The 23,371-nt window shown below is 61.1% G+C and overlaps 2 protein-coding genes across 3 annotated transcripts; both read right to left on the minus strand.

The window, feature by feature from the left end:
- Nucleotides 1-179: 179 nt before the first annotated feature.
- On the minus strand, nt 180-1,901 carry TNFRSF6B (TNF receptor superfamily member 6b). The gene is made up of 3 exons (XM_043884500.1): nt 1,274-1,901; nt 988-1,191; nt 180-586 (listed from the first exon to the last, which is right to left on the minus strand). The coding sequence occupies exons 1-3, from the start codon at nt 1,662-1,664 to the stop codon at nt 297-299; spliced, it is 885 nt and encodes a 294-aa protein (XP_043740435.1). The 5' UTR covers nt 1,665-1,901; the 3' UTR covers nt 180-296.
- A 103-nt stretch (nt 1,902-2,004) lies between these two features.
- Nucleotides 2,005-22,616, minus strand: RTEL1 (regulator of telomere elongation helicase 1). 2 transcript variants are annotated; one of them, XM_043884485.1, is made up of 36 exons: nt 22,464-22,616; nt 21,499-21,759; nt 20,427-20,622; nt 20,077-20,170; nt 19,540-19,621; nt 19,281-19,341; nt 18,438-18,513; nt 17,913-17,997; nt 17,576-17,641; nt 16,783-16,936; nt 14,612-14,650; nt 14,463-14,541; nt 13,720-13,817; nt 13,259-13,314; nt 10,127-10,198; nt 9,941-10,022; nt 9,002-9,134; nt 8,762-8,875; nt 8,639-8,679; nt 8,443-8,528; nt 8,250-8,327; nt 7,821-7,898; nt 7,265-7,411; nt 7,046-7,161; nt 6,814-6,937; nt 6,579-6,726; nt 6,275-6,435; nt 6,034-6,129; nt 4,606-4,705; nt 4,279-4,419; nt 3,630-3,746; nt 3,240-3,473; nt 3,014-3,160; nt 2,773-2,889; nt 2,580-2,683; nt 2,005-2,453 (listed from the first exon to the last, which is right to left on the minus strand). In XM_043884485.1, the coding sequence occupies exons 2-36, from the start codon at nt 21,598-21,600 to the stop codon at nt 2,373-2,375; spliced, it is 3,705 nt and encodes a 1,234-aa protein (XP_043740420.1). In that variant the 5' UTR covers nt 21,601-21,759; nt 22,464-22,616; the 3' UTR covers nt 2,005-2,372. The 2 variants fall into 2 exon arrangements, with proteins under 2 accessions (XP_043740420.1, XP_043740419.1); XM_043884484.1 differs by having other exon boundaries at nt 4,606-4,804.
- Between the last annotated feature and the right edge of the window lie 755 nt (nt 22,617-23,371).

The following is a 23,371-nucleotide window of genomic DNA, read 5'->3' on the forward strand; positions in this document are numbered from 1 at the left end:
TAATCACTCAGCGAAACTTTGAGAGAGGGGTGTCACCCGCTGTCCTCTCCCGCGACCCTACCACCCGAGCGGGTCAGTCCCAGTGGGAGGGAAGGCAGTGGACAGGGCACTGCTGCTAGGCAGCGCGCCCAGATGTGTCCCTCCCCGGGGTGCAGAGCGCTCACGGGCAGACTGGACACTCGGTTACCAATCGGCTTTATGAAAAATAACCTTACGCTGCAGGGGCCGGTTCCGAAGTCTCCTTCGGTGCAGCACGAGGAGCTCGGATTGCAGTGAACAAATACCAGGAAGGGTGCTCACCGTGCCCGAAGGAAGTGTTCGCGGATGCTGCGCTCCAGCCCAGGCAGTCTGGCCACGCGCAGCGCCCGCAGCAGCCGTACCCCCAGCGCCCCGGGCCGCGCTTCGCGGAGCTCCGTGAGCTGCTGCCACAGCCTCCGTTGCAGTGCCGCGCGGCCCTCCCTCAGCGGCGGCGGAAGGCTCCGCGTCCCGGGATCCGCGAGCGCCTGCTGCAGCCGCTGCAGTCTCTTGAGGGAGATGTCCTGGAAAGCCACGAAGTCGACCACGGCGCGCTCACACTCCTCGGTCCCTGCGGGAATGTGGAGCGAGGAGGTACTTAGGTGCCAGCGCCCCGAGAGGACAGGACCGTGGAGGGGTCTCCGCACGCTAATGAATGGCGAGGCGAGAGCCGTGCCGGAGGGTCCGGGGCGACCGCAGGAAACGTGTCGGACAAGGAGTGTGGTTTGTGGGCTGACGCTGAGAATGGGATGCGACGCGAAGGGGGCCCGCCACGGCTCGCTGCCGTGCCCTCCCGCAAACCGTTTAAACCCTCGAAGCCCGTTTCCCAATGCCGGCGGGAAATGGCATCACCCGCCAGTGCTGAAACCCTCAGCCAGATAGTCTCCCGGCCCGCCCCCACCGCGCTTCCGGAAGCCCTTCCCAGGAACCAGTTAATAAGCCCTGAGCACCCCCACCCCGCCCCCTGCTCACCCGGCGCCCCCGGCTCCAGCGGGCCGAGCAGGAAGCTCGTGCAGTTGGTGCACAGGGCGTCGTGGAACGGAGAGCCAGGCACATTGACGGCCAGGCCCAAGGCCGTGCAGTTGCGGTGGGGCTGACACCGCTCCGAGCTCGAGCTGCTGGCGGAGAAGGTGCCCGGGGGGCACGGTTGGCACTGCGTGTTCTGGCTAGGGGTGCCTAAGGATGAGACGGGGAGGCCGCGGTCAGGAGAGCCGAGTGGTCCCTGTTCGGCGGAGGGTCCGCCCCGCCCCTCACCCACCGAGAGCGGCCACGCCGGCGCCGGGCGGGCAGGGCGCGTGCTCCAGGCAGAAGCCGGCGTGCTCGAAGAAACCGGACCGACAGCGGCAGGCGCGGTTGTGGGTGGCCCCGCACGGCCGCGCCTCCTCCTCGCGCTCCCCGCAGATAACGTTGCAGTAGCGGCAGCGCTCCAGGTAGTTCCAAAACTGCGTGTAGTGGCGCGGCGGGCACGCGCCGCACGTCGTGGGGCTGTCCCGGCCGCAAGGCCGCTGCACAAAGGTGCCTGGGGGGCACTGGTCACACACCAGCCACTCCCCCGTCTCTGCGTCCCGCCACGGGTAGGTGGGCGCGCCTGCTACCGCCCCGCGCGCCGCGAGCGCCAGCAGCAGGGCAGTCATCGGCGGAGCTCTCATGGTCTCGGTGGAGCTCCGGCGGCCTCTGGCCGCGTCCTATAAGGGTCGGTCTGGCCCCGCCCCACGGAGCCCCGCCCGCCGAGGAGGAGGGGTCGGCGACCTAGGGACCTAGGCTTTTACTCCTCCCTCCAGAGCCAGTGCCAGGGTGGTCCTGTGACGGCCCCCAGCACAAACGGCAAAGGGCAGGGCCTGATGCCGTTACCAGGCCTGGCAACTGCGGGGTGGAAGGGGCAGCGGTTTCCCCTTTGGACAAAGCATGTGGAAGGGAGACTGCCCAGATGCCCCCATCCCCCCTGGAACCCTCACCCCTCCAACCAGCCCAGGACATGCAGACACGTCCAGCAGTGCCAGCAGCTTTATTACATCTCTGTCCCTTGGTGAACAGCTGGTCCGCCAAGGGCACCCCCCTACCCCAGAAGGAGCAAGGCTCCTTTTCTTCCTATGGGGGCTCTGCCCAGAGGCTGGCATCCACTCAAGTTCTGGGCAAGCACCTTCCAGTGGACCCACCCCAAACCCCAAGATGACCTCAGGGCCTCCCACAGGGGACCCAGATCCCACTGCCATCTCAGGGTCATCACCACAGACACTGGACTGGCCTCCCTGTCAGGCAGGCTCTTTGACCCACCCCCAGCCAACAGGCAAGTGTCCAGGCAGTGCCCCACAAGGGGCAGCCTCAGGGTCCGCAGAGTGCCCAGAGGGGCTCCCTGTTCACTGGGGCTCTGGCCAGAAGACCTGCGCAAGGGTCTGCTTTCTCGTGGCAGCACGGCAGCCAGGGCACTTCCTAGAGACCTGTGGAGACAAAGGGCCGGACACACTGCCAGGAACCCCCTACCCCCAACCCTTCAGCCCCACTATGGGGGGCAACCCCTACTGTCCACAGGGTCACCACCGTGTCCACGGGGCCTGTCTACCAACCTGGAGGTGCTGTCGCCAACAGGCCTGGCAGCGGAGGAAGTCACAGGAGGGGCACTTGAAGAAGACCACGTCCTCCGCCCTGCAGCCTGCACATGCCACGCCCGCTGCAAGGGGCCTGATGTGAGCACCATGGGCCTGCTGCATCCCAGCCCCCACTCCCAACAGTCCCTATAGCTCCTCCCAGGAGACCTACCCCACTCCAACTGCGCCTGCCCTCGGGGGAAACTGAGGGGTGGGCCAGAAGCCCCTGTGTCCTCAGCCATCCTCTGCATAAGGAAGGATGAGATCTTGCTCTGGGTCTTCTTGGGGCCTAGGGACAGAATGAAGCAGGTCTGAGGGTCCCTGGCGCTTCCCTGCTGCTCACCTGCCCACCCTGCAAGGGTTGAGGGGGACTGGATGACAGGGCAGCAGGAGCACCAGACAGGAGGCCCTACCTGGACTGGGAGCTTCGCGGACAAGGTCAGAAGGCATGGCAGAGCTCCCCTCCTGGGGTCCTGGAGCCTGGGTCCCTGGGCCACTTAAGTCCACACACATCTGTCGGAAGCGCTGCTTGTGGTGTGGCCGCACAAACATGCCAAACCCTGCAGAGAGCATGGCTCAGGCCGGTTCCACTGCCAGCCCTGCTGCCTGCCCCCTCCCACCCCCACTCCAGCCACTTGCTCTGTAGCAGGGGTAGGTCCTCAGGCTTCTCGGTGGTGAGTGCAGCCACCACGGCCACCACCTTCTCAAAGTCGTCATCCTGCTTATACGTGGTCAGTGCCGTCAGAAGCTGGCTGTAGCCAGCAGCTCCCAGGGCGCGGCGGGCGTCGGCCAGGTAGGCGCTCACAGTAGATGGGTGCTGCTTCTCAGCTCCAGGGGCTCTAGATCCCTTGTGCAGTGGGCAGCTGGAGTCTCCTGATGGGACAGTGACGTCTCAGTCCAGCAGCTTCCCAGGAGCTCACACCAACCTGCCCTGCTCTGGAGATCAGAGCCACAGTGGCCCCCGGCAACTCCTCCCCAGGGTCTTCCTGCTGCTCCTGACTCTAACCTGAAACCTTTTCAGATCAGTACCTGCGGGGAGTGGCCCAGAGGCCAGGTGGGGCCGGCCCTGGTTCAGCTGCTCGCAAGGGTTCAGTCGCCTGGCTGCATCCTGGGACACAGTCAGCTTGGGGTCAGACTCCTTCCTTCCTGAAGAAACAGAGACAAGCAGCTGTCCCATTGGTCCCTGAGGGCCCAGGGGTGCCCCAGGAGGGACGAGGTCTTTCCAAGGGGAGACCTGGCCTCAAACTCTTCTCAGGTCACCACAACAGCAGGGAAGGGTGGGGCTTCTTTCCTGGGGGGCAGGCACAGGGTGGGGTGTGCAAAGGGTGACTCAGGCTGGAATCTTTGATCCCAGAGCACCGTGACAACTATCCTGGGGGAAGTCTCGTCCAGAGGTGGGCACCTCCTTACACAGGGAGAGCAGCTCCTAGGCTCTGGATGTGCAGGGCCTCTCCAAGTAGAGATGGGGCAGGCGGGTCTCCAGGACTCCCCAGGCCCAGGCTCCATGAGGCCCGCGCCATGTGTGCTCCAAGGGCCCATGACCCCCAAAGTGGGGTCACCTGTCTGGACCTCAGGAACAGGGAGGCTGGGCCATGTGAGGGCCCACCTCAAGAGCCAGGCACCAACCCTCCTCTCGGACCTGGGTCTGAGGGTCCCACCCAGGCAGAGGACAGCTCACCACTGGAGTCCAGGGTCAGTTGTGCCCCCTGCCTCTGGGGATGGCCGTGCTTATGTGGGGAGCTGCAGCCTTGGCCCGTCAGTTGGAGGCAGACCTCCTCAAACTGCTGCTTGTGGTGGGGCCTCACGAACTGATAGAAGCCTGTGGGGAGGGGAGGGGTGGGGCTCTGGGCCTGCGGGTCCCTGTGGCTGCAGCCACCACTGGGGGGCCACCTGCATCTCTTCCAGGGAGCAGGTCAACCGTGGACCCTGGTAGCCCCCACCCCACAGCTGCAGCACAACCCCCAGGGCAGGACCCTCAGTGGGCAGCCTGTGCAGGCCAAGGCACCTTGGAGCAGGCTGTGCTTCTTGGGGTCCTCGGCAAAGAGGGGGCTGAGGCGAGCAACCAGGGCCTCAAGGTCATCGGAGCTCTTGTAGTCCCGCAGAGCCTGGGTGAAGGTGTCGAAGCTGGCCTGGCTCAGTGCCTGCTTCACGGCCACCATGAACAGCTTGGCCCTGCCCGTGTCCATGCTGGCTGCTGGCCCCTCCTGCACACACATGCCCAGCACCTGTCAGGTGGTGCGGACCCTTCCCACCCACAGGGACAGTGAGCTGCTGTTGGGGCTGCCGGGGAGGATTCCTGGCTGGCCTGGCCCAGCTGTGGTCACCAGGAGGAGCCAGCAGGTAACCCCCTGGTTGGCTTCAGCCGAGGTGATCAGGCCTACCGAGCACAGCGGAGGGACAGCACAGGCTCACCCTCTTGGCTGGCAGCTCCTGCTCCTCTGCAGAGCTCCCAGCACCCACGGCAGGGGCTGCTGCGGTGGGCACTCTTGGCTTAGACCGTCCGCTCACAGCAAGGGACACTTCTCAATGTGCCGTACTTCAAACATTCCTGTGCCCCACTTCTGCCGCACACCCCAGTCCTGACCCCAGACCCTCGACCAGGACCATCTAGGCTCCCAGGCTGCCCCCTAGCTCCGCCTGCAGAGTCCCAGGCTCCTGGCACCCAGGCCACCCCCTCAGTGTCAGTCCCCTGGGCACCGCCCGGCTCTTCCCAGAATCAAAGAAAATGGACAGAGGCAGTGGCATCTGGGGCTTTCCGGAGCTTCTGGGACTTAACTCAGCTGTTCTTTAACGGCTTTTATCCGAGGCAGGGAACACCACACTCCTCACACTCAGGCACGTCAGCCTGAACGCTCGTGCCAGGCCAGGGGAGACAGCCCAATTATAGGCGCCACCCCAAACCTGCCAAAGGGCTAGGCCTGGCTCCTGCCCAGCTGGGAAGACGGAAACTTCTGGGAAGGAGCCCACGGGCCTGTGTGAACTTCACCACGCTACCAAAAACAAATGCAAAATGAAAAGCCTGAATCTGACAAGTCTGTAGGGCTCCAAAGTGTGGTGGGAGTGCCCTGAGTGGGGGGCTGCCCAGGGATCCTGGGAGGAGACATGAGACTGGCAGTGAAGGGCACACAGGCCTCTGAGCTACTTCAGAGAGCTGAGTGCAGATTGAGATGTTCTCACAGTAGAATTGGGACAGGGTCAGAGCAGGCCAAGGTGGGATGGGGGTGAGTGCAGTGCATGCCACAGGTCTGTCACCCCCATCCACCCCTGCACCCACCCTCAGGCCTGCCCAGCTTCCTTCCCTGGGCCCCAGCCACTCCACAGCCCGCCCCCCAGCAAGGACAGACAAGTGAGGCCAGTGCACCATTTGCACCATTCGGAGCCATACAGCCAGAGGCTCCCTCCAGAACCCCGCGTCTGCCAAAGGCTCACATACCGGGCTGCTGACCAGCCTGACTTTCCTCCTCCTGCCACGCTGCTCCTCCGCTGGCCTCTTCTCACGAGGGCCCAACAGGGCAGAGCAGCCACAGGCCTGAAGGTGACACAGCTGTGTCCGACCCAGGCCTCAGGGCCCTAGAGCACGGACACTACTCTGAGCAGCAGGGCACCCTCAGCCCCCTTGCACGGAATCAGGGGTCAAGCCATTCATGCCCTCTCCAGCGAGCCCAGCCCCTCACCTCCTCCTCCGCAGGGAGGGCCTTGTCGCCAGGCCCCTCGACCAGCTGCTCACTGTGTTCCAGGGCGGCCAGCAGCCCTGCAGGCCTCCGCTGGGCACGGACGGGCTCCTGCTCGTACTCCACACACAGACTGCCCTCAGTATCCTTGGTGACTGGCGAGCCTGCAGGAACGCACGTGGGCAGTCAAGTCCACCAATGCTCACCAGGCACTCGGGTCATCAGTCCCAGCAGGTCACCCACCTGCTGGAGGCGGCCCGCCCTCCACCCTGTGGGCCCCACCCGGCTGTGCCACCGTCACACACACCCGTGTGTTGCTGCCTCAGGCTGGGGACATGCACGTCCAGACTCATGGCCTTCCTGGTGGGGAGGGGGCCCGGTGACACAGACACTGAGACAACGCCTTCTCCTTCGCCCAGACTTGGGGCAGCAGCCCGGGGGGCTGGCTCAGGCATCTAGACAGTCACAGAGGGTCAGGGGTCACACCCGGCCCCTCCCCGGGGTGGGCATGAGGGCTCATCCAGCTGGGGCTGGGGACTCACGGTCTTCTGGGCCACACGGAAGAACTGGGCCACGTCTCGGATGACATGGCCAAAGCTATCATACACCTTGACATGGGGGCGCACCCAGGAGGGCAGCTGGGCTCTGGTGTCTGCATGGGCAAACCTGCAGGGTGATGGGGCCTCAGTCTAGGAACCCTGCACCCCCACTGCCCACCCCTCTGGTGTCGGGGGTGGGGGCTCTGGCCCCAGAGCTCGGTGGGAGGGGCTGCACCTGTGGTCGCAGAGAAAGACGGCCCCATAGTCGTGGCGATGCCGGATCACCCGCCCGATGGCCTGGTTCACAGCCCTGGATGCCTGCTGCCGGTACCAGTCATGCCCAGAGAGGAACTGCGGGGGGGAGGGGCTCCATCACGTCAGCTGGAGCACTACCAGCCCACTCCCAGCCCTGCCCCTCACATGGCCCACAGCCCCACCCAGCCCCGCATCTCACCTGGCCCCCAGCCCCGCTCTGGGCCTTCATCTCATCCAGGAACTGCATCTTAAGAAGAACCCTGGGGTCCATGCGGGGTGGGTACGGGAGGCCTGTGACGATCACTCCACGGCCATTCATGTCTGCGAAGTCCAGCCCCTCACTAGCCTGGAGGGCAGCAGGCACGTCTGTCTCCATCAAGCCCTGGACCTTCCCTAAAGGTCCCCCTGGGTCTGAACCCTCATGGCCACACGCCCCCAGGAGAGCAGGGTGGAAGAACCCTCCAACCTTGAACCAGGCTGGATCTGGAGTCCATCGCTCCCAAGACCCCACAACCACATCCTCATTCCCAGAACCTCCTCTGTCCTTCCTGCACACTCCAGGACCCCAGGGCCCACCCCCTAGGACCAAAAGGGCCACAGCTTCCCATATCCGCTGGACCTGGGGCTTGAGGAAAGTGACCAGCCTTTCCTGCCCATGGTACAGCCCCAGGTCAAGACCCCTCAACCCCCTTGGGCACAGGGTTCAGGTGGGGAGGAAGGGCAGGCATGTGGGACCCAGTCTTCTGAGGCCTCACCTTCCCCCGGCACACAGCCAGGAAGATGGCCCCACTGGACTCGGGGGCAGCGACTCTGGCGTAGAAAGCCTCCATCACCTGGAAGGGGAGGCTCGTCAGCCCAGCCCAGCCCCTGACCCCTCCGCCTCCTTGAGCAAGCCCCAGGAATCACCCTCCAAGACAAAGCACCCCAGCCTGGAGGCTGGCCAGTAGGCCCAAGCAGCTCCTTCATGGCACAGCTTCCAGGCCAACCTGGACTGACACCCAGCAACTGCTCACCGTTCCCAGAAAACACAGGGTCTGGGGCTGGGGCGGGAGGGGTGGGGTGGGGTCTGCTGCTGTCATCCCTGAGCCCAAACTTCCTAAAAGGCCAACAGGACCTCAGCCACGCAGGGCCTGAGGGTGGCCTGAGTCCAGGGCAGCCTGGGGTGGGGGGCCTGGGACCCGGACCTCTGAGAAGCCTCCTTTGCTCCTTGGTTCCACGAACAGGGGCTTCCGGACCTCCAGCTTCCTGGCGAAGTCATGGGCCTATGGGAGGAGACTTCTCAAGACAAGGTGCACGCCCGGCCCTCCTGTAGACTCTTGGCTGTTTGGGGCTCCCCCTCCACACCCCGTCCCAGAGAACACTGGAGGGAGGACGCACCCGCCAGAACTCCAGGCTTTTCTCCATGACCGGGTAGGAAGGGAAGAAGACCAGGAGCCCGTGCGGGACCACGCGGGAGATGTTGCCTGTAAGTGCCGTGGCCTGGGTCAGCGGGAGAGGTGTCCACAGAGCCCCTCCACCCACCCCGCTAGAAGACCAGGCAGGACGGGAGTTGGGGGGGCACCCGGGCACTCACTCAGCACCTTCCCCAGGGAAGACAGGCACTCATCAGAAAACCTGCAGAGAACCAGGGGGCTGCTGCCATGAGGGGCCGGCACTCACTGCCCGCCTTGCCCAGCTGGCCCACCAGGCCCCCTACCGTCTGTCGAAGGCAGAGCTCAGCTGGGCTCCATCAGGGCCTTTGGGGATGACCCCCACCCAGATCTGGTGCTGGTTGATAACGTGGGGATTCTCCAGGCAGACTGGGAAAGGGCTGGAGGGAGGCAGGGGGTGGCCCCTGTGAAATCCTGAACCCCAGCACCCTGCGGCCCAAGGCAGGGGGCTGGCTTCAGGATGTGCCACACCCTTCCCACCCCTCTCCGGGGGCACAAGCCCTTACATCTGCATCTCCATGCTGAAGGAGGCCACGGGGGCCAGTGTGCCGCTGGTGAGGATGAGGGTGCGGACGCCCTGGCGGACCAGCTCACGCATGCTGTGCCCCGGGCTGAAGCACCAGTAGCTCAGCACCTTTCCTGCAGGGGGTGCACATGAGGCCCAGCCACCAGCCACACAGCGACCAGCCTCCCTGACCAGTGGCGCTGGGCCCTGAGGCCCGGGTGTACAAGTCTGCCCAGGGGCCTGCCTGAGTCAGGAGCTGAGCCTGGGGCTGAGTGCTTCCTCGGGAGCCCAGGAACAGCAAGCACACCGGAGAAGCCCCTCAGCACCCCGGGGTCAGAGGAGGAGGGCCCTGAGGTCACTTCCAGAAAGATCAGCCCACTCCAACCCCAGAGGTCCCTGTGGCTCAGGGTGTGAAGAGCTAGTCCCCTCCGTACACACCAGGTAGGACTGCAGAAAAGGGAGGGGCGCGGGCCCACAGCCCCAGGAGGCAGCAAGCCAGTACAGACGCCTGTGGGACAGACATGCCTGCCTGCCCTCCATGCTCCACAAACCGAGATGGAAACAGCAAACGCGGATGCTGGCACTGCGACTCTGGGGTCACAGCCACATCACAGGCCAGCAGTGACACTTCCAGAAGTGAACCAGAGAAGGCTCTTTCAACCTTTAGGATGGGACCTGCCCTCAGTGAGGAGGATGGAGGCGGACCCAGGCCCATACTGTCCTGGGTGAGTCTGCCCCAGCAATGACAGGAGTGACCATGGAGGATGCAGGGGACCAGAAGCCCAGCCTTGGGGCACTCTGGCTTCTCTGTTCAGACTCTCAGAAGACAGGTGGATGGCACCTAGATAAGGCTGGACTGACAGGCGGCCAGGAGCCCACAGCTGGACAAGGCGCCACCCCAGTTCAGGGGGAGCGTGTCCCTGCCCCTGAGGAGCTGTACCTGGCTTTCTGGCCGCTGTGGTGTTCCAGACGTCTGATCGCTGAGCTGTCCTCCGGTGACCTGCATCCAGGTGGATGTGCACCTGGAGGGGCGGAGTGGACAGGTGTCCCAAGAGTTGTCAAGTATCCCAGGAGTGCACATGTATCCCAGGCCCCGCTCAGGAGCCCATCCTGGAGGCAGCCCCACCTTGTAGGACTGAGACGCCAGCCCCACCATGGGACCAGGGTCACCTTCGGCAGAGTCCACGCTGAACACAATCTGGAAGGCAGAGATGAGGGATGAGGTAAGCAGGACACACCCGAGACTGCCTCTCCTGACATGCTGCTCCCACGCAGGAGAGACAGGCACTTAGGACATGGTCATCACCCACCACTGCCTCCAAGCCAACAGGCTGAGGGGAGAGAGCTGCCCCATGCGACACAGCAGTCCTGCTGGCCCCTCCTCGGCAGCCAGTCCGCACCTCTCATGGGCACCAGGCCCAGGTCAGCAGCTCGTCTCTCCCTCTCCCCCAGGGCTGGCTCAGGGCCAGGGCAAAGGACCTCAGTTTACTCAGAGAACTAAAAGGATGAAATTAATCCCTAAGTAAAACAAGTAGAATTATACTCTTGTGAATGCAACAAGCCAAGAAAAAACAACAGGAGGGATAAACATTGGGACAGAGAGTACAAAACACTAAACATTACAAACAACATGACTGTCCACTTAGAAAACCCAGGAAACAGAATGACAAACATTTAGAGTGAAAAGAAAACTTAGTGAGACAGCTTCACACAAGACCAACAGATACAATTCAATAGGTTTCTCATACACAAGCACCGGTGCATTAAAAAGATCCCTTTCTCAACAGCAACAGAAAGTATTTAACACTGGAAATATTTAAGACACAGATGTCACTTCCTCCAGAAGAGACGGTACAGCCACCCTGGAGAGCAGAGACCGAGCCTCGGGAAGCCCGCTGGACATCACAGAGCCCCGGCTGGCCCCCAAACAGGCCACAGGTCCAGGAGTCATGGCCGAGGCTCAAAAGGCTCTCACAGAAAAGGAACAAGCCGACGGACACCCAGCCGGCACAGACAAGGCCAAGACACGTGTAGAAGGAACAGCGCGTTCCATAGCCTCGCACTCCCAGGGGCCTCACGCCGGGCTGGACACTGACCACAGAACCTCGACTTCTACCCGGTACCTAGGAGAACAGGAGACTAGCACCACCAGCAGCTGGAGGCAGAAGCTTTATCCACCACTCCTTCCTACAAATGGATCAGTACCCTGTTCGCGGCAAACTCCTACAGGGCCCAGGGGACGTGGGCCCCGGGCCAAGAGGAGCAGCAGGCACCCTGCGACCCTATATGAGACCCCAGAAGCATGGCTCGTGGGCACAGTGCAGCCTGTGAGGAGTAAGCGCCAAGGGCAAGAGGAGCTTTAAGACGCTTTTCCATCATCCAGATGGCAAAACACCTGGCCTAGTAATTTACCGAAGTATCTGCCTGTAAGGACAGGTCCTCACACACGACTCCATCCCAGAGCGGAGGCCATGCTGGCAGGTAAGGCCACTCTGGGGCCATGGCTTTCTTTGCAAACCCATGCCGTGGCCCCAGAGCAGCTCCTATACTTCAAGGGATGGGAGAAGTTTGAGACCACAGAGCCATCGCCCTGTGCTGAGTGACGCAGACACGGGTGGGTGGGGGAGAGCCAGGTGTGGCTCCCTCCTGGCTGGGCTCCGGCGCCAGCCCGCCGGCAGCTTGGCACTCCACCCTGGGGGCTCTGTCCTGTCTGTGAGGCAGGAAAGGGGCTGGAAAGGCAGTCAGGCTCACAGAGGAGGACACTCTAGCGTGTGGTCCTTCAGGCCTGGGCTCTGCCTGCTTCCTCATGGCACTTCCGTGCCAGGGTAGCGGGCGTCCAAGGCCTCCACCATCCATGCGGTGACTCATCATGCCTGCTGGGTCTCTGGGGAGTCCCAAGTCCTGACTACAGGGCCCTGGCTATGCCCTTCCAAGTGGATCCTCCCTCGTGGCACTCTCTGCCCACCCCTCCTGCCCCTCCTTGCAGGGCCCTGGGTTCCAGGCCTGTGCAGCCCCACCCCTCCCCAGATACCCATTTATGGAGCGGGTTCCTCCCTGCCCCAGACTCTCTGGAGCCCAAACACCACTAAGCCCGTGGCTTTGGAATCTCCTTTGGCAGCTGCTCTAAGTGGCCCCCGCGGGTGACTCAGCGTCCTCTGCTGCCTGTAGGCCATTCTCTTTTGCTGGCATGTCCTGTCCCCTCCAGCTGGAGGAAGTGTGACCCGGCAGTTACTCATCTTACATCCCAATATAACGAGCACCTGTGGGTGTGGCCAGGGGGCCCGCGGATGCCACCCATGCAGTGGAGTGGAAGAGGGCCTGCGGTCTTGGAAACAGCAAGGGCTGGGGAGGGGGACATGGTGGGGTAACAGTGAGAGGTGCTGCTGGGCAGGTGACCCACTGAGCCCATATGCAGCCAGGGACCCCCCCCCACCGTGACCCCTTGCGGCCTGGGCAGCCACACACATGCCACACAGGGCCTCTGGTGCCCATGTCCCAAAGAGCAATGGCCAGGGAGCGGCCTCTGCTGAAAGGCCCAGCGAGGAGGAACAAAGGCCCTGAGCTACCCAGCTAACAGAAGACAGGCCCCAGCTTGTCCACTTGAGTGGAGGAAGTGCCTCCACCGAGCCTGAGGAGAATGGCACATCAGGGGCAGGAGGTGGGAACACCAGTGACCCAGAGGCACGTGACATCCCCTGGCCTAGGGAAAGTGGGGTCTGCACGTGGCCAAGAGGGCCTCGGCTGCCGCACCTCCAAGAAGATCCCAAAGCCCAGAGAGAGGCTGGCCTGGCCCAGGGATGTGCAACCCACCACTGATCCCAACACGGGCCCTAGGCCCCACCAGTGCTCACAGGCGTCACCTGGACACACTCACCCCATCCATGTCTGGACACCCTCTGGGTGAGGCTGGCCCAGCAACAACAGGGGACAGTATCTGTGCCCCTCTCCCCCCCACTCTGGGATCCACTTATCATTAACTTTCCTCTGAAGAGCTGTGTCAGCAAGAAATGAGAAGAGCCAACAGCTGGCTAGGCCTGTCCGAAAATCTGAGGGACCCGCTGTTCGCCTGATCCCATCCTGACGGCCTGAAGCGGGTGCCTAGAGTGAGAGGAACCCTGCTTTGCCGGGCTGACCTGAAGCATGTGCTGGGGCAGCTGGCCCTTCCGCTGGTCTAGCACCACCAGAGGCCCAGAGAAGAAAGCCCCCACCTTCCATCGGGGAGAAGAGGCGCCACCTGCTGGCGGCAGTCAGTCCCTACCTGGATGATGTCCGCCAGCTTCTGCAGGCCCGCCGTGTTGGTGAACAGCCCGGCACCTGGGGGGGCAGTGGTGAACGCAAGGGGCATGCCCTCAGAAGACAGTTCTCCCTTCTTCCCAGGGGGTCTCCTCTGGGTCAGCAGGACAAGCACAGAGGCTGCTGGGGTTGCCCAGGGGCCAAGAGCACAGCAAGGCTGGGCGCCCACAGGGAGACCAATGGGGAGTGGTCCTGGGGAACCCTCTGGGTGGAAACAGCACGGAGGTTTGGAGGAGAGAGTGGGGGGGGGGCCCACGGTTCACTGGCCACCCAGCCCCTCAATGCTCTTTCCTGAAAGGGGCTGACCAGGAAGACTGCTCTTTATGGAACATATGCCATCAGACACGTTAAGGACTCAGCCTCCCAATCAGAAAGCAGTCAGTGGGCCAGAGGAAGGGGTGGCCCCAGTGTGTGGCTGGGACTCACGTCCTGCCAGGTGTTGGATGAGCTGGTCCAGGGAGTCAAGGATGCAGCCCTTTGTCTGAAACGTGATCTGGGCCTCAGCAAACAGCTCGAAGATGTAGCTACGAGAAAGAGGTGGCTTGGCTGCACTTTGGGAACCTGACAGCCATTAAGTTTCCTTCACTTGCAAACAAGCTCTGAGCCTCCAGGGAGGCCCAAAGCTGGAGGGGAGTGGACTCTCCCCTCAAAAGCCCCCGTGGGGAGGAAAGCAGTCGGCCTAAGACCTGCATACCCAGAGAAAGACCTGGGTTTGGGGCTCAGGCCTCAGATGGAGGCCTCTCTGGAGTGGAGGCTCTGGGCAGGGCATCCAGGGAGCAGTTCTGGAAAAAGAGTCGGGAGGAGGTAGGTAGTGGAAACTGCTGAGGAAACCTGCGAATGCGCGAGCCTAGGAGACGCCTGGGCCATGTGGGGAGCAACTGGGCCCTTAGAGGGTCTCAGCACAGCAGAGCAGGAGGAGCTCAGGGCCCGCATCCCAGCACAGCTGGCAGCACGCAAGGAGTTACACCTGCTCTTCCTCCCAACAGAAGGCGGCGCTTCATTCTAAAAGACAACCGCAGACAGAGGGCTGGACCAGAGAAGCGAGTGGTCCCAACTTTCTCAAGGACCAAACTAGATGCTGGCAGCCACTCCAGGGCCTCCGGGATGGGGAGACTCCCTGCATTGTGACCCAAGACCTTCCCCGCACACCCACCCACTCCGGCCCTCACCTCCCAGGTTTGGTGACACCGCTGTCGCCTCCAGGCAGCTCCACAGCATCGATGGCCCCCTCCAGGCGAAGCAGAATCACTGTGGCGGGAGGGGGCTATCAGGTTGGGGCTGTGGGGGTCCAGGGCACAGGCAGAAGAGAGGCACTTACTCTTCAGCTTGGCGAGGTCTTCCAGCTCCAAGTTCAGCTCTGGGGAGGGAAAAGCGTACATGCACAAACCTACCTACTTCCAGCTCCACCGGCTGCCCTAAGGAACTTGGATGCTGCATGGAGGGCAGGATGCCACAGAAGAGAGATGGCCCTGAAACCCACGCTGTCCCAACTGGACAGGAAGCAGCAGCCTGAGCTGGGTGGGGGCAAGGGGTCACCTTCGGAGGGACCCAGGGACACACACCAATCACGGCTCTGATCTGCATTTCCCTGACGACCAATGGGCTCCATTTTTCATGAGCATATTGACCATCTGTGTCTGTTTATATCTTCTGCCCATTTTTTAACTGGGTTGGGTGGTCTTTTTGTTGAGTTTCCTCCATACTTTAGATACAAACCCTTCATCAGATATATTGTTTGCAAAAAATTCCTCCTGTTCTGTGAAATATCTTTGTTTTCTTTTTTATTTATTTTTGTGCTGTGCTGTGTCTTTGTTGCTCGTGGGTTTTTTCTAGTTGTGGCGAGCAGGGGCTACTCTTTATTGACTATGTCAGCTCTGAGGCAAAGGGACTTGGAGGCACCATGATGCTGAGACCTGGAGATGGGGAGATCACCCTGGATTGTCTGGGGACCCTAAGCAGGATGGCAGGTCGTCAAAGGGTCAGAGAAGATGGGGCACTGCCCCGAGAAGCTGGGAAAGGCCAGGAGACAGAACCTCCTCTACAGCCTCCAGTGGAGCCGGTGCTGAAGACCCTCCTGGGCTTCTGGGGGCCGTGAAAGAACACATGTGCCGCTTCAAGCCACATCTGGGTATTTCCTTTAGCAGCACTGGGAAATGAACACAGCTGTGACGTGTGCTATCACGTTACAAGATTCAATTATCTTATGTTCAAAATGGCTATTTAAGTTAACATGTTCTGGATTGAATTGTGCCCTCTAGAAAGTTATGTTCAAATCCTAAACTCTGATCCCTGTGAATGTGACCTTATCTGCAGACACAGTTAGGATGAGGTCCCAGTGGACTGGGCTGGGCCTTCATCTAGTGACTGATGTCCCAAGGAGGGAGGACACGGTGTGAAGATGGAGCCAGACTGCAGTGGCGTGTCTACAAGCCCAGGTCTGCCAGCAGCTACCACAGCTGGGGCACATGCCCCAGGAATCACAGAAGGAACCGCCTGGCTGACACCTGACCCCAGCACTGCCTGGGTACAGTACTTCGTTAGGGCAGGCCTGGGAAACTGACACATAACATGGGGAAACACAGAATAGTTTTTCGTTTAGTTCCTTAGATTCCACCTCTAACCCAATAACATTCTGTAGATGTAACTCACAAAAACAAAGCTTAGTAAATTTCCAGAACTGAAAGTTTAAGAACATTAAGGGTCCTAAAGCTGACATGTCTGAGAACTTCTGTGTTAAACACATAAAGCCATTTACAAACCCGCTCTCCCCCCCAACACAGCCTGTGAGCGTGACAAGAAAGGACCCGAGACCCTCACAGAGTGGGGCAGAAGCAGGCAGCCTGGTGGGAGAAGGGGCCTCTGCTCCCTCCGGAGTCTGTCCACATGTCCCAGTCCCTTGTAGGGACTTGGGAAGCAAGGGCTATTCACACCCTGCTGCAGCTTGTGTGAGGACACAGCGGGATGTGGAAGATGCCCACAGGGCAGGCGTGAATGCAACAAACCCACAACAACTCAACAGCGAAACGCTTGCTACCAAGTGGTCCGGGTGAGCAAAACGTGTATCACTAACTACCAAAGGTCGTGCAGAATCCATGCACATACTAACCACACACACTAACCGTGTACACACACTAATCTCGTCCACCAAGACCCCTACACACACCCTGATCACTGCTGAGACAGAAAAAGGGGGTGAGGGCTCAGAGAAGAGGACATTTCATGTGCACAATGCTCCCAGGTTGTTACTGAACATCCCTATAGCTAACACCCCTGGTTTTCATGTCTACACAGAAGTAGATCCATACCCCAGGAAGATGGTAGCAAGGACTTGAGAAAGTGCTGACTCGTTGGGCTACCCACCCCCTAGTCTGTGAAGCTGAGAAGCTACTTACACAGAATGACAAACTGATGTTTCCAGAAGCCGAATGGAAAGAAGGGAGCTGGGCAGACTGGCCCCCGTCCCACTTGTGGTCCCCACTGCGAGCTCACCTGACCCAGCGGAGTCTGCACTGAACTCCGGGTGGAGATCAGCCTGCTGCGCCACCTTGGTCCGCTCCTCCAACACCTGGTCAATCACGTCCAGCCCCGAGGCCACGTCGTGGGGCGTCAAGTCGAAGGATGCAGCCTCCTCGCACATCTTCTCCTGTGAGCCCAAGTCCACTTGTCATGGGGCTCCAGGAGACAGATGTGGGGCGGGGGGCAGAGGGAAGAGGAAGTGAGAGCTCCCCCAAGCCCCACCCTGTGATCTCAAGGCCAGCTCTCAAACTGGCCCAGAGGTGGACGTCTGGTCCAGACAGTATTGAAAAACTATTTTGAGTTGCCATTATTAATAAATTTCCCATTAAACTGTGGCTTCTACCTACTCTCGAGTCAAAACCAGCCCACTGGGCCCACTGCCCACATGGCAACAACTGCTTGGACTCAAGTGGGGCTGAGGGTGACCACCTCTGTCCCAGGGTGCCAGGCTCCCCAAGTGGTCTTCCTCCAGCACCCCAGTCAAGGCCCACCACTCCTGGAGACACGGTCCCTGGGCCCTGGCAGAGGCCACAGAACAGGTGGGGCGGAGCAAGCAGGTGACGGAGGCAGCCAACAGGGACAAAGGGAAGAGAAGGAAGAGATGGCACGAGGAGTCTGGGGTCTTGTGTGGAAATGGTGGGCACAGGCTGGAAGCCCACCTTGCCCAAGTTTGCTTGGTCCTGACAGTGGGGCACAGGGGTCTGGACAGGATGGCCCAGCTGTTCTGTGTTAGGAAGGCAATGTCAGGAGGCCCCCAGACACTCACCACATTGTGAGCTTCATCAAAGATCACGACCGTCCCCTTCAGGTCAATGCTGTGTGCACGACGACTCTACAGCAAGAGTTGGGATGCAGGGCTGGGGCTGATGTGCCCGGGCTGCCGGTGGTGTCCAGTGGGAGGACATGGACCCCGGGCAGTCCCTCACTCCCGCCACCCACCCAGCTGTGCTGATGAGGGAGGCTGGTCCCCCGGCACCAGCCTGTGGCTCCCAGCGAGCGTCTAATACTGGAACCAGAACCAGTAAGGGCTTCTTCGCTGGCACCTCTGAGCCTGGGACCTTCTTGCCATCAGGCACTGTCAGCTGCACAGGCTGAGGCCTCACCTTGGCATCCAACAGGTAGTTGTAGGGCATGAAGATTATGTCCGCCTGCTGCTTCAGGTTCCGAGACAGGTAGTAGGGGCACAGCCTGGAGATGAGGAGGCGCTGGAGCACTGCACGGGCAGGGAGGCTTGCCACCCCTCATACATCCGTCCTCAACCGTGTGAGTGGACCACTTACTCGTGTAAAATCTACAAAAGCCCCAGGCCCACTCCTGGGCAGGTGGATGAGGTGGGAGGAAAGGGGACAGCGGGCCTGTGCCCCCACGACCAGAGCCCTGAATCCCTGAGGTCGCAGCAGATGTCGGGGGTGGGGGGCACATCAGGTGGAAGACAAGCTCAATGCCTGGGGAGTAGAGGGGGGCTGGGGGCCAGGAAGAAGGGCCTCACTTCTCACTTCACAGTCCTCACAATTGCCACATACTGTCATACCGAACAACGTTAGTTTCGTGATTTCAAAAGGAAAGAAACGGATGTGCCTCTGCACGTGGAGGAAGCCCAGCCTGGGGCGGCCGAGAGCAGAGCTTACTTGTGCTTGGTCCCGTTCCTCACCAAGTCCTCGATGTCCAGGATGGGGCTGGCCAGCTCCTGCTCCAGGCTCTTCTCTGGGGACACGCGTGGGAGTGAACACAGGCTCTCAGGCCCACTGAGTCCCCCTGGACCACAAGGGTCACCCGGGATGGAATGGTTCCAGGCAACCCCCAGGGAGGGCACCAAGCCTCAAGCAAGTCCCGAGGGAGCCCTGCTCTGTGCTTTAGAAGGCAGCCCCACGCTGAGGCTGAGCACCAACAGGAGATCCGGGGGAGGAGGCCGAGGGCAGTGGGAGCGGGCCTGGGGCAGTGCCGGGGTCTGCAGCCCAGGGACCAGCAGGCACCAGCTCCGAGGGTGCCTCCTCTGTAGGCCAAAAGCTCCCCCCAGCTCCCAACCCCACCCTGGCCTCCTGGCCCCTCCCCTCCTCAAGGTTCTTCCAGGTGAGGTGAGGGATGCTGCAGGTGAGGGCTGTTCCAGCAGAGGAGCAAGCTGACCCACAAACTGCTGTGGAAGGCGGCTGAGACCCCAAGAGAAATGCTCTCCAGAGACCCAGTACCTAGCCTGTCCTGGGGGCTGCTCACACTGGCATTCCTACCTGGCAGGCACCTCAATTCCAGACTCCTAGAAGGGAGAGTTTAGGCCTGGGGAGCCTCCCCTACTGGGCATGGCGGGGACCCTCCCGAAAAGCCCAGTCTCTCAGCCCGTGTGAGCTCCTTCGCCAAAGTCACGGAAGAGCCCAAGTGCCCCTGCACATAGGAGGCCGCCGAGCTCGATCCTCAGAGGCACCCACACTCCACACCCTGCAGCATGCGCACTGAAGGGCCGCCACGAGCCCTCTCACCTTCCACGTTGTTGTAGAAGTGACAGGAACGACTTGCCACCTTCCTGCGGCACAAGTGGACCTGGGGGAACATGAGGTCTGGGTTTGTGTGACAACTGCACCCTGCCCTCCACTTGCCACCAGTCAGGCACCCCACCAGTTCTTCACCCTGCTCCCCTACCCCCTCTCCCAGGGGCAGAGCTGAGGTCCTGAAGCCCGGGCAGCCCCCACAAAGCAGCAGCAGCAGAACCACAGAAGACAGGCAGGGACAGGAACGCACCTGCATATGGTTACTCTCCTGCTTCTTCACCTCAGGGTGGATACACAGCTGCTCCCGGGAGCCCAGCACACACACTCGGGGCCTGGCAGAAGAGAGGGCGGGGGCCCAAGTATCAGAGGGCGGGGGCCCCAGTGCCATCCAGCGGCAAGAGCCGTGAATTGTACTGGGAAGCTTGGCTCACTCACCCAGGCAACCAGAGGGGGCAGGCAGGGCAGAAATCTGCCCCGGGACTGAGAGGGGCTTTCCCTGCAGCTTAGCCCAGCCTGAGTCAGGGTCCAGGGTGAGTGAGGAGGTGAGGCTGAGAAATGAGGGCAGGCCTCTGGAAGGCCCCTCCACCTCCACGTTCCTCTCATGGGAGACTGGAAGAAGGGGACACAGCCCCTCTTGCAGGAAGCGCAGGGAGCTCTGACACAGGGCCTCACCTCTGCTGCCCCACCCACGCCTACAGCTGACATCCTGATGGCCACAAGGAGCTAGGGTTCTAGCCCAGTAAAGGTGTCCCAGGGTGGAGTCCTGGCAGACCACCCCCCGACCCACCGGTAGGAAGTGTTTCGGAGCTCGCTGATGACCTGCGTGAGCTGCGAGTGAGTCCTGGAGGCATAGATGATCTTCGGGATGTCCGTGTAGCAGGCTGCCCAGCACAAGGAAGGACAGGTCACGGCTACAGGCACTCAGCTAAGTCCAACCACAGACAGCTAAGCATCAGGTGCCTGAACTCATGACCAGGAAGCAGAGCAGTGGGTCTCTGCAGTGGGTCTCATTTGTCTGTAAGGCTCTGACCCTAGGTTTACAGCTAGGACGATGAGAAATGGCGTGGCACCTACAAACCCCCCTTCCTTCCCCACCTCCCTGCCAGGAGGCCAGGAGTGGGGCGGAGGAAGCATCACCTGGGACATCTCCTTCCGGGATGGCGTTCCCCCAGGACGCCAAGGTGCGGTCGGGGAAGAGCTCCCCTGACGCCCTCTCGGCGATCCTGCGGGCAGAGACCGCATCTCGAAGGTGCTCTCGCCAGGCCAGCGTGCTGCAGAGAAGGCACAGTGTCTTCCCCGTGCCTGTGGGGCTCTCCAGAATGCCGTTCACTTTCTGAATGGGGTGGGGAACAGGGTCAGCGGGGAGCAGGGGGCAGGCACCGCAGGCCACACAGCCCACCTGAGACCAGCCCAGCAGCCAGCAGGGGGCATAAAATTCCACAGGACCTTTCCACTCCCAAACCAAAAGCTGGAGGTTAGGTCAGTACACGTTAGCAAACAATTTGCAGAGCATTACCCCAAACACCACAGTATCTTCTAACATGCTATAAATAGGAAGATGACTAATTAGGTGTCAAGCCTCAAAATAGGAGTTCCATTCTATAATTCTGGATCCAAGCATTTACACGATCTTGATGAGATCTGATGGCCTACATAGCTCTCAGCTGGGAGCCTGAGTGGGGAGCCTGGGCAGACATGACGTGCCCAGATGCAGATGCAGCCCTCGAGGGCTGGGGGCTTGGGCAGAGACAAAAGGGCATGCCCAGAAACCCAGCAGGATGCTAGCTGCACCCCATGAGGTTTAATGACCTCCCCAGATGAGGGCTGGGTACCAGCTGCCCCTCTGTGTGGAAATACATCCTTCAGATTCTCAGATGGCTGGCTGCTCCTCATCACTGGGCCTCAGTTCACACACCACCTTCTCAGTGAGGTCCCCCAGGTGCTCTTAAGCCTACCACCTTATGCCTTTCTTCACAGCACTCATCACCACCCAGAATTACTTTTGATTTATTTGTTAAGCATCTCTCCTACCCCAGTTAAAACATGAGCCCTATTTATGGCTAAGGCCCACATCCATAAGCGCAGCATTACAAGTAGGACCTGGCCAGAGTTAACAGGAAGGTGCATGTACTGATGCGTTAGGTCTTTGCAGAGACTCTACCCACGCTGACCCATCCCCAGGTACAAGCCCCTCAGTCTGCAGCCTCACCTTCTGCAGACACTCCAAAACCTTGCTCATGTACTCCTCTTGGCATTTGTATGGCTGGAAAGGGAAGTCCACTGTCACACCATTCAGGGTTATCTTGGGCATACTGGTCTACTCTTGGGGGGACACAGAGGTTGGCTGAAGTACAGGCTGTGTGGGTCTGCGAGACAAAACCCCCTCTGAACATCTCAGAGTCTCAGCGGCTCCAGGCAAGTGATGCCAGCCTGCACTGCGGGGACACGGCGCCTCTCTCCACGCGAGATCCTACAGCAGAGACGGAAATGACAACAAGCCTGTGTCTAGCGAGCTTTTCCCGAGTGCCAGGCCACTTCATCAGTTCAGGCAGGCAGTGCCTCCGGCGGACAGGTCCAAAGGCGAGCCTGTGACATCCCATCACAAGGGGTTCGGAGAGGTGTCGTCCCTGCCCTGTTCTCCCGCCCCACACAGCTCCACCGAGCTCCTGGAGACGCAACAGAAGAGATGCAGGTGCAGTTCCACGTGCTCCACCCGCAATAACACTGTACTGACCTCCCCCAGTATCCAGCAGCGCCTCCCCCCCACCCCCCCAGCCTGGGCGGCTTGGAACCTCCCACCCCGGCGGCTCCCACCCTCGGTTCTCTGGGCCATCTCCATCCCTCCCAGGCGGGCAGCGAAAGAACACGTGTGCTGCTCTGACCTGGGACGCAAATCCGTGCGGCGCCCAGCAAACCACCCGGCCTCCCGAGGCCTGGTTTCGCCTAGACACTGGAACTAACTGCCCGCGCTCCAAAACCCCGCCCGGCTGCCCTTCCCGCCGGCCCGGCCCACTCCGCGAGCGTAGAGCTGGGCACTACGCGCCCCACAATCCAGCGCGGCAGAATCGCCAGCGCGCGACCTGAGGGCGGCGCGGGGCCTGTCGGGAGTTGCAGTGCCGGAAGTCGCTGCTGGAGCACAGGTTCCAGTGCCCGGGTCTCCGAGGGGAGCCTTACACGAGCGGGGTCCCCAGGACTTCGCCCCAGGCTGGCTCACACACCACCACCGTGTCCGCAGCCGGCAGCCAGTCTGAGTACACGGGCTTAGGCGCGCCGTCTTCCCTGAACTCTCTGCACTTCCGCCGCCATTCCCAGTCCTTGGGCAGTGTTCCGGCCGGAAACTGCTCCCCTGAGGGTGCGCGCGCTGCTCGCGCGTCGCGGGCCAGGTCCCACCAGCCCCTTCCGTTGACCCTGAGCCCAGGACCCGCCCCTTCTCGCCCGGGGGCCCGAACCTAGGATCCCGCACGGCTCCTTCCTCAAAATCATCCCCACCGGGGCCTCCGTTACACTTCCCGCCTGGCCTGGGCCAAGTCCTCTCAAACAACTGCCCAGACAACTGTACAAACCTTCTGACACGTTTCCTGTGGTTTCCACCTTTTCTTGAAACGCCCAGAGGTCTTTTTAAGACTTGATTGAGCTGATCACTCTCAGATTTCGCAAATGGCTGCCCCTTGCCCGTGACTCGGCTCCTGAGAGCCTCATCCGTTCCTCTCCTTACTGTCCTCTGGGTTCAGCCGCCTTTTCCGTCAATGTCCCCAACTGGTCAGGGCGGGCCCTCTGAGTCCCCAGCTCCTAGCACCAGCTGGCAGTCAACAGGGAAGTTCCAGAGGTCTACGCAGCTCTTCGTGGTTAGAAATGTTTGTCTAGGTGACCCCAGTATGCCCCGGAAAGCACCAGGAAGAAATTGACGGTGCAGTGGCAGCCGCAGTCCTCTGGCCAGGCTGATTTTAGAGGGTCCCGTGGGCCGCTTAATGTCCGGAGGTTTTCCTGCTGGTAGCATGTTAATGCCACATGTGTGTCTAGGCTCTTAGTCTGAGATCATGCTTGGGACATGATCTCAGCCCCTGGCAAACGCTGGCATCCAC

The sequence above is a fragment of the Cervus elaphus genome, chromosome 23 (assembly GCF_910594005.1).
Source record: "Cervus elaphus chromosome 23, mCerEla1.1, whole genome shotgun sequence".
NCBI lineage: Eukaryota > Metazoa > Chordata > Mammalia > Artiodactyla > Cervidae > Cervus > Cervus elaphus.